This window comes from Centroberyx affinis, unplaced genomic scaffold, assembly GCF_046629955.1.
Source record: "Centroberyx affinis isolate AG114_WGS23_722 - 3 ecotype Tasmania unplaced genomic scaffold, CSIRO-AGI_Caff_v1 ptg002475l_1, whole genome shotgun sequence".
Lineage (NCBI taxonomy): Eukaryota > Metazoa > Chordata > Actinopteri > Beryciformes > Berycidae > Centroberyx > Centroberyx affinis.
Window position 1 is genome coordinate 140300 of NW_027280707.1, and position 9089 is coordinate 149388.

Genomic DNA, 9089 nt, shown 5'->3' on the forward strand with positions numbered 1-9089 from the left:
TCCATAAGGCTATTAGGATGGATCACCAAAGGTGCCGGACCAGCATTATTTTATCATTGTCAAGGACTCAAAATAGTTTTGAAATTGCTTTGTTCATCAGCTCATTCAGACTTTCCACAAACCTATATCTTTCCATTATCACGTGCCTGTGTAAGGTATTGCTCATTCTCCTAATGCAAACTGAAAAAAAAACAAAAAAAAAACTAAGCCTTATTAAGATAAAGCCACAGTGTGGGTTTTGAAGAAACAAGGCTGAGGTGTTGAAGTTGGACACTGATGGCTCAGGTGGAGAGATCATTATCGTGTACACTTTATTGGAATGCAGCTCCAAGCATTAACCATATGTAGCCATAAGTGGCAATGTGCACCATGTGCCTTCTAGAAAAGTTGCAAGATTATTTTTCTTTGGGTTATTTCTAAATTGGTCATATTGCTATATATATTGGGTGCTTTGCCACCATTACTAAGAAATCTATAATACTTGCACATTTCATGTAAACTCCTTTAGAGATTGTATACTCTTTTGCTCTTAAGGTGTTCAAGAAACAAGTCTTTCAAGTTTTGGTAGGGAACATCTCTCATTTTACTGTAAATGTCTTTAGATATAGCCAACTGTTGAGCCTTTTCTTCGTGAAGAGGTCACCCGTGCATCAGATTTTCTGTTTTCGTTTCCATAAAATGTAAATAAAAGTTATACGTCACGAGAAGCTGTTAACTTATTTTTGGTTTTAAGAAAATCGATTTATCACTGGAAACTAACTGCATCAGAAATTTAAGATGTGAGAAGGATTGTAATTTAAATAAGGGTTTCACAGTCTAAAATATTACTTCATAGTGTCACGGTTTCCAACCTGTCACAAACCTGCTGCTGGTTGGGTGTGCAAAACAAAACGGGTACACTACGAATGAGGAAGTGAAGCGTTGCATTGTGGGAATTGATGTCCATGTAAGCTCATGTCCCCGTAGGATCCCAGATAATTTGTAGGCTACAAAACTACAAGTACCTACTGCGGCAGCGTAGCATTCGTTCAAAGTGCACAGTTCGATTTGTTTTGGTTTATGCAGAGTGCGCTTTGTCGTAGAGAGCCAAGGTCCACCACGGTAATTTATCTTGGGTGTTAGACCTCTTTGACTCACTGCCAAATACTGGTAAAACTCCTCCTCCGACATTTCTATTTCGCCACCCCTTTCACGGCCGTCTGCCTCTTGCCTCCGTTATTCGCCCCCAGAAGCTAACCTGCTAGTTAGCGAACAAGCTAACGACTGCCAGATTCACCCATGTCCTCTGAAGAAGGGTTGAGTTCAGCGATCACGGATTGGCTTTTTATCAATTCCTGGTGGCTTCTCTTGCCATTCATTATGCTACTTGTAGTTGCTGCATTCATTGTTGCCTTCGTGTTGCTGTTATACATGATATCGCCTCTTATTAGTCCCAAACCTCTGAAACTGAACGGGGCCCACGTCGTGGTAAGTGCACCAGAAAAACCAAAGAATTGTGTAACTTAGCTAGGTAGGTCGCTAGCTAACATATAGCGCGATAGCTAGCGTTAGCTACTTTAGTCCACGTTTTTAAAATACCGTTGTTTCTGTGTATGAGCACTTAAAAATCAGTAGTTTTTTTAATTATATTTAATTAGCAATGTTTTTCTGTGCGCCGAGTGAATTCACGCAAGATAGTCATGTCAACCTTCTGACACGCCCACATAATGAATTAATTACCGTTACCTTTAATTCCAAAACAAAGTTGTGGTTATTTCACTTTGCAGACAGGTTATCGCCATGTCATAACGGAGAGAGACAACTTTGTTGCACAACTGCACATTTATTTAATTGCGTACAATTCAAAACACAATTTTCTTTTTATGAAAGTGTTAACACGACTAATGTAGCTTGGCTGTCGTCCTAAACTGTGTGTTTTAGTTCAGATATGCCTCACCAGAACATTGTATTTGACCTCTGATTATTGATCGGCTCACCCTCTCAATCTTCAGGTGACAGGAGGATCAAGTGGGATTGGGAAGTGCATTGCAATGGAGTGCTACAAGCAAGGAGCTTTCATCACATTGGTGGCACGGGATGAGGTCAGCAGAAACCCCACAATGACTTTCAACCATTCAGTTCCTTTGTGTCTAGCCTAGTCCTAACCTGTCTGTTGCCAAACATGGTCAAGCAAATCTAAAACTTCATTTACTCCATGTCAGATGAAAGAGGTGCTCCACTGTGGTGCAAAATTTAGTTTACTTTGCGTTTACCTAATATCTATTTATACAGTAGAGCTTCATTTATCTGAATGTTAGGCTTCTTCACTGACAAGCTCATTGAATGGTTATAGTGGAACAAATAATCTAATGCTTGTCTGTAATTGTTGGAGTCTCCATTTTGCTGTATGTTAAGAATTTAAACTTAAAGTTAGGATTTTCAAAACATTTACTGTGTGTAAGTGAGCATATTTAGAAAAAAATGGTTCACATTTTCAGTTTATTTAAGAGTTCCAAACATTTTTTTCTACCAAGCAACATCAATTCCCTAAGGTTTTTGGTCAAACAATTGTACTAGATTTTATTTATTTCGGGGTTTTTTTTGTGGGAGGTAATAATGTTTATTACTGTATGCACAGCTTTGTGTAGGAGATGTAACATGCATGATGGTTTTCCCTCAGGCTAAATTGCTTCAAGCAAAGAAAGAGGTGGAGAAATGTGCCATAAATGACAAGCAGGTAAGGGGCCTCTGTGTGTATTTCAGTAAAAGGCCGTACTTTCAGACATTGTTTTGAAGCATCTAATATGACTGTGTTGCTGTTCATATAGGGCGCAACAGCTGATGCCATTTTGAATAAAATTGCATAAGACTTTGTACAATCTTCTGCACTCAGGTGGTGCTCTGCATATCAGTGGACGTTTCCCGGGATTATGGTCAGGTGGAGAGTGTGATAAAACAGGTAATCTTACCCACTTGGCAACAGTGGACCATCTCCCTTTCTTTTAATTATTCAGCACTGAATTAAGGTAATTGCCATGCGTTTTTTTTCCTGTCATGCAGGCTCAAGAGAAGCTGGGGCCTGTTGATATGCTGGTCAACTGTGCTGGAATGTCCATTTCTGCAAAGTTTGAGGAAGTGGAGGTGGATCGCTTTAGAGTAAGTAACTTGCCTACTCTCATTCACCCTGAAAGATAGATCAGGTAGCTGCCTGTTTTATGGTGCTGTAGATTTATGACTGTACAGCCTGATGTTTTCTATGGTACTCATTTGAATGGTAGAATATAATTCTGTTAATCTCTGAATTTGGCCTCTATATGAATGCTCACCTTGGATTATGGCACAAGAGCTGGTAACATCATATCCTGTGTATTGATAAATGAGAACGTAACCAAGACCCTGGGTTATCAAAAGTTGCTCTCAACAATCCCCCAAAAAGTTGAAGCAAACATATTCACAGCTAAGATTACACCAGTGTGGTAACTATCAAGTGTCTTAATAGGAGTTAATTTTATGAGTTGATCATGCCTTTCTTATTGCTAATTCATCTGCAAGTGCCATATGTTTCTAGCTTCTAATGGGTAGGATACCTATCAAGCAGCGATATGAGAATCAAGACAACGTTGATACTTTTATTTTATTCTTCTGTGTGAAGGATTTCCAGGCAAATGTTTTTTTTCAGTTAGACCAATTTAATACTCTGACCTGCTTGATAAGAACCCGTCCCCTGCAAGCCTAACATTGTAAATATGCACCAAGATGTTGCTCTTTCAAAATTTATGTGTTTTTAAGTATTAAATATGCACCAAGACAGGAAGATAGATTGCTGTCTGGCTCTGTAGAAGATTGTGTTGCAGTCAAAGGAGATTAGGAAGAGGTTAAATTCCCATCCAATACCATTTTATAGATTGGCTTTCATAGCTGATAGAATATTGTAGAGATTTTGTATCGGTATTCAGCTTGTGCAATATTGTAGCCACTCTTTTGCAGCCTCACAATGTGGACTAGCCCATTATAATGTGTGCGTGTGTGTGTGTGCATGGACTTGTTTAACAGAGGCTGATGGAAGTGAACTACCTGGGCAGTGTTTACCCAACGCGGGCTGTCATAACTACCATGAAGGAGCGAAGAATGGGGCGTATCATGTTTGTGTCCTCCCAAGCGGGCCAGATTGGCCTGTTTGGCTACACTGCCTACTCTCCATCCAAGTTTGCCCTTCGCGGCTTAGCAGAGTCACTGCAGATGGAGGTGAGATTTTGGCCAGTCATGCCTCACACAGTTTCCAAACAGACTCCAGCGTGAATCAGCTTCACAATGCATCTAGTTAAAATATTTTCGCACCTATCTGTTCCATAAAACTTTGCTGGCAAGTGATGATAAGGAGGTGCATGTCACTGGTGTGAATATTATTATCACTAAGAGGTATTAAAACATTTTTTTCTACTGCTAAAGCATCTAAATTATTGTGATACTTAAAATGCTAATCACAGCTACTCATATTGTGGATTTTGTGTATTCCTATTTTCCCCATGGGGAGCATTAGCATTTCATTTTTTTCTCATCTTAAAGACAAAATTATTCTTTTTCTGTATAAGACGTTGATTCTTGTTGCTGTTCTCCTCCAGATGAAGCCATACAATATCTATGTGACGGTGGCCTACCCCCCTGATACCGACACTCCAGGACTAGCTGAGGAGAATAAGACAAAGGTAAACCTCACTATAAAACAAAGGAGCAACAGAATTTCTTTCCCCTTTTTTCTTCCTATTTGAAGCCATTTCTTCTTCTTTGTCCTAGCCTCTGGAGACCAAGTTAATCTCTGAGACCTCTGGGGTTTGTCAACCAGAGCAAGTGGCCAAAATCGTTGTTCGGGATGCGGTGGTAAGAAACTCAATCCATCTGCCACTGACCCGCCAGCTTTCCTGTTCAATTCTAAAGATTTAATTAGTGAATCCATTCTTTTCCCACTGAGGAAGATGGGTAATTGCTTTGCCGTTTTTTTTTCTCTTCTCTCCCACAGCAGGGGAACTTTAACAGCTCTGTGGGCCCCGACGGCTACATGCTGTCAGCACTCACCTGTGGCATGTCACCTGTCACCTCCATCACAGAAGGCCTCCAGCAGGTACAGCCTCCTCCCCATCTCAATCATTATTATTCCACACACTGTTCTCCCTATCAGGGTTCCCATGGGCCTTGAAAACCCTTGAAAGTTTGTGGATTTGAGAAAAAAGTAAAATAAGGCCTTGAAAGTTTCTGAAAATTAATGGATGGCCTCAAAGCTCTTGATTTTGGTTTTAAATTAAAATATAGCACCCAGATTCATCAGTGTGCCTCAACTCTCTGGATCTCTCTCTGTCTTAGCATCAACAGTTCCCATCCTGAGGAAAACCCTGTGATGGAGATTTATGTTGATACAGCAGCAGTTTTAAAATGAGTAAAGTAAAAAAAAATGAGGCCTCCATTATGTCTCATTTTGACCAATGTCATGTCTTACCCCAAGACAATGGTTCCAAAAGGATTATCCGCACATTCGATTAGAGCTCCTTTCTTAATACTTTATTTAATGCAATGCAATGCAATGTTTCCATCTTAAGGTCTTTGTCAGACAAAACGAAGACCAAACGTTGCACTGCATTAAATAAAGTATTAAGAAAGGAGCTCTAATCCAGTGTGCGGGTAATCCTTTTTGAACCAATTTTCATGACTCTTGTATCTAGCACCTGGCCTAAATATAGGTTGGATGTGCACACCTCTAGTAACTCTTTTTTAAACCCAAAACATGCCAATTCTGAGTGCTTAAATTTTACCAAACAAGACCTTGAAAGTCATTGAAAAGCTAATGTATGTCTGATAATGTAGGTGATGCATCTCACCCTGATTTAACCCCTGTACAGATCGTGACCATGGGACTGTTTCGGACCATCGCCCTGTTCTACCTGGGGAGCTTTGACAGCATTGTGCGTCGCTGCATGATCCAGAGAGAGCAGTCGAAAGCAGCCGACAAGAGGGAGTAGCAACACGCCGACATGGAAACACCCTCACCTGACTCCTTCTCACTTCCTGCCCTCCCTCCTTCACAGCCACTGGAGGACCCAGACACCCCCCCCTCCCCTCCCAACTCCCTTTCCTCCCTCCTTCCCTACAAAGTGCACAACCCTGGGTGGGGAAAAAAAGGCCAGGCCATGTGTGCACGTGTGATATCAACAAAATGGGGTGAAAGAAAATGGCAGATATTTCCTATTCGCTTGTCAAGTGATGTAACTCCTCCATAGACTTCACAGCCATTTAGAGTTTTCTATCCTCTCAGAGCATTCCAGTGACTTTTTGGTTTAATGTGTGCACCTGCTTCTTATGTTGGAGCAGCCTTACTAAAGGGGGGATGAAGGCAGACTAAACATCCCACAGCCTGTTATAAAAGTAGGCCTTGTAAACAACTGACACTTTAGATATTGGGCCTCCCTGCCTCCACTCGCCCAATGTTGTTGTGTTTTTTTTTCCTTGCAGAGAGGAAAAGTAATGGATAGCCTGTCCGACTGGTTGTGCCAAATATGGCCTGAAATTCTTTCCCACCAGGGGCTACTGAAAACCAGAATGGTAACTCTAACATTTTGTCATATTGTTGCATGCATCACACAGCTAGGTTCACCTTATGAAACGTTTACCTTTTTCACCAAATAAGTCCCCTCTTCTCTACCTTTTTGTCACAAGTCTTTGCAGGCAAAGCACCTTCCTTATTGACTCACTAACCTCTGTGTTCGAAACCAGTTGTGACCCTCAGCGTTGTGTCTTTGTTGAGGGATGTTTTGCTTGTGCTCTGTGCTTTCGCTAAGCCGAGATGTGATATAACAGTACCCTCAGTGATATGAGAGAGCGTGTGTAATTTTTTTTTTATTATTTTATTTTACTAATGCAAAAACATAATTTGCTTCCAGGAAATTATAGTCTTCAGCATTTGTAGGTAGAGGCTGTGTTTGGGCAAATTAGAAAATTTGTGTGTGTGTGTGTGCGTGCGTGCGTATGCATGTATGTGGGTGTACATGTGTGCTGTGACTGAGCCAACCCCTGGGGAGAGAAAAGCCATTGGACATTGGACTTTAATGTCTCGAGAATAAAACAGACCAAATTATTTTCTCATTATCCCAACTCATTTCTTTGTATTTGAGGGAAGCTTGTATGGGTTAAAGCCATGAAGCCAAAAGGATGGGGGGGGGGGGACAAAAACACCAGTACAGGTGATGTCACCTTTCACCTGTGAATTTGACTTGGTTCGCTACACTTTTCGTCTCTCTGTTTATGTTAGATGTGTATATGGAAGCGTATCAACTGTACATGTGTTTTTATGTGTCGGTGCACATATTCCGCCGCCCCAGTCAAGATCCAAGTGGGATCCATGTTTTGATGGGGTGGTGTCAGTCAGGTCAGGGCGAGGGGCGTTTCTTGCTGGTTCGAGCAATGTCCCTGTAGGCCTAATGAGGGCGCTAGAGATTTGTTTTACATGAAGGCCAAAATAGTAGAGGGACTAGCATCTTTGTGTGCAGGGGAAGAGTTTGTCCTTGTCCCTCTGGTTTTGACCCGGTGTGACCCTGTCATGCACAGCTGGGAGTTTATACCTTCCTGAATGACAATGTCAACTCCCTCCTGATATCTTTCAAGCCTTGGAAAATCTCATATTTACCATATGACCTTCTTGATGTTTTGCTTTTAGAGGGAGAGAAAAAAATAACAATGTGAACTCATGCAAGTCTTCCTTTTGTCCATCACATGTGGGGAGAATGTACTTTAATACAAAGCATACAAATCAGAACGTAGGAATATTTTTAAAATACACCAATATTTGAATGCCAAAATGTATTAAGACAATTTCTGTAGACGCAATGCAACTATTTGAGATTTATTTTGATGTTGCTGCTCTGTTTATCGTAGAACTAGTTTGTTAATGCCGTTGAGCACTACCGTTGTGGGGACCCATTCTAAGCCTTAAGAAGAGACTACTGATGAAGCTAATGCTAAAAGAATGGACCTGTCCACAGATTAATGTGGCTTAACCCACGTGTGGTTTACCAGTTCATTTAATCTGAATTTTCAGTGTAAAATGCCGACTGTTTTGTGTATTTTGTCAGTTCTAGTTTTTGTATGACAAGCCTTACTCAAATCCAAGATATGAAAGTGAGAATGGATGACTCATCTTTGATGATGTTCTCATTTGATATTGGTTCAAGGCATACTGTCCTGCACTCAATAGCTTTTCATAAATGTACATTTATTGCTTTCTGAATCACTCTTTGATCTTGAGGTAGCAACACGTAGTTGATAGAACATGTAGCCCATGTAAAAGCAGTTTTGTTTTAACACTTTTAAGCTATGCAAATCAAGCCTATGCTCACAATATGTTTAAACATACAGTCAAGATGTATGATTTTTATAATGCTCACGCTAGTTTCCCCCCATTTAATGGTGTCATCAACAGATATTTAAATGATTATAATAGAGTTTATAAGTATTGAATATGAAAGTCATAATGCACTCTGCTTCTGTTTCCATCTTCTTTGGTTTATTTTTCTTTTCTTTTTTGCCAAACTTGTTAGAACTTCACCTTGCGTGCCATTGAAAGAAAATGTGAGAAGTGGAACGTTTCTTTGTCTTATTTTCTTACATGATAAACAAAATAAATACCTGTGGGGAAAAAAATCAATGTTCTCTGGTCTTGATTTGATTTTGCCTTCAGTCTTGGGTCTGGATGGATGTTTATGACCTAAAAATGACCCCCATTATCTCTTCTTCAAGTTCCCCTTAGTTTCATATTGAAAACACTGCCGGGTCAATGGCAGTCTGCACCTCTCGACTGTATGTAGGTTTTATCTGTTGTAGCTTTAGGCCTTTTTGGCTGAATTTCAGTTGAGGGAACCATGCAACCCCTTTGAGAAAGCAGTGTTCATGCAGTATGAGTGAATATATCGTCTGTCTGAAGTTTGATTTACAGGCTTGGGTTTTCTGTTGGCTTGGGAGAGCTGTGGGGTCTTAAGTATTCTGTTTGAGGAGACGACTTTAATCTTCCATGAGGGGATCGGCCAGGGCAGCAGCTCGCTCAGATTTGCAGAATACTGGGATTTTAG

At 40.6% G+C, this 9089-nt stretch overlaps 1 protein-coding gene across 1 annotated transcript; it reads left to right on the plus strand.

Moving 5' to 3' along the window:
• Positions 1–1090: 1090 nt before the first annotated feature.
• kdsr (3-ketodihydrosphingosine reductase) lies at positions 1091–8651 on the plus strand. Its single transcript, XM_071534008.1, has 10 exons — positions 1091–1467; positions 1992–2081; positions 2660–2716; positions 2873–2938; positions 3040–3135; positions 4033–4224; positions 4602–4685; positions 4774–4857; positions 4997–5098; positions 5871–8651. The coding sequence occupies exons 1-10, from the start codon at positions 1279–1281 to the stop codon at positions 5988–5990; spliced, it is 1080 nt and encodes a 359-aa protein (XP_071390109.1). The 5' UTR covers positions 1091–1278; the 3' UTR covers positions 5991–8651.
• Positions 8652–9089: the final 438 nt, after the last annotated feature.

What these genes read in the sequence shown, in the direction of transcription:
- kdsr (XM_071534008.1), top strand. Translation starts at nt 1,279, where the DNA reads ATGTCCTCTGAAGAAGGGTTGAGTTCAGCGATCACGGATTGGCTTTTT. An exon ending in CTGAGGAGAATAAGACAAAG is followed by an intron (nt 4,686 to 4,773) that starts GTAAACCTCACT and finishes TCTTTGTCCTAG; the next exon opens with CCTCTGGAGACCAAGTTAAT. An exon ending in TCACAGAAGGCCTCCAGCAG is followed by an intron (nt 5,099 to 5,870) that starts GTACAGCCTCCT and finishes ACCCCTGTACAG; the next exon opens with ATCGTGACCATGGGACTGTT.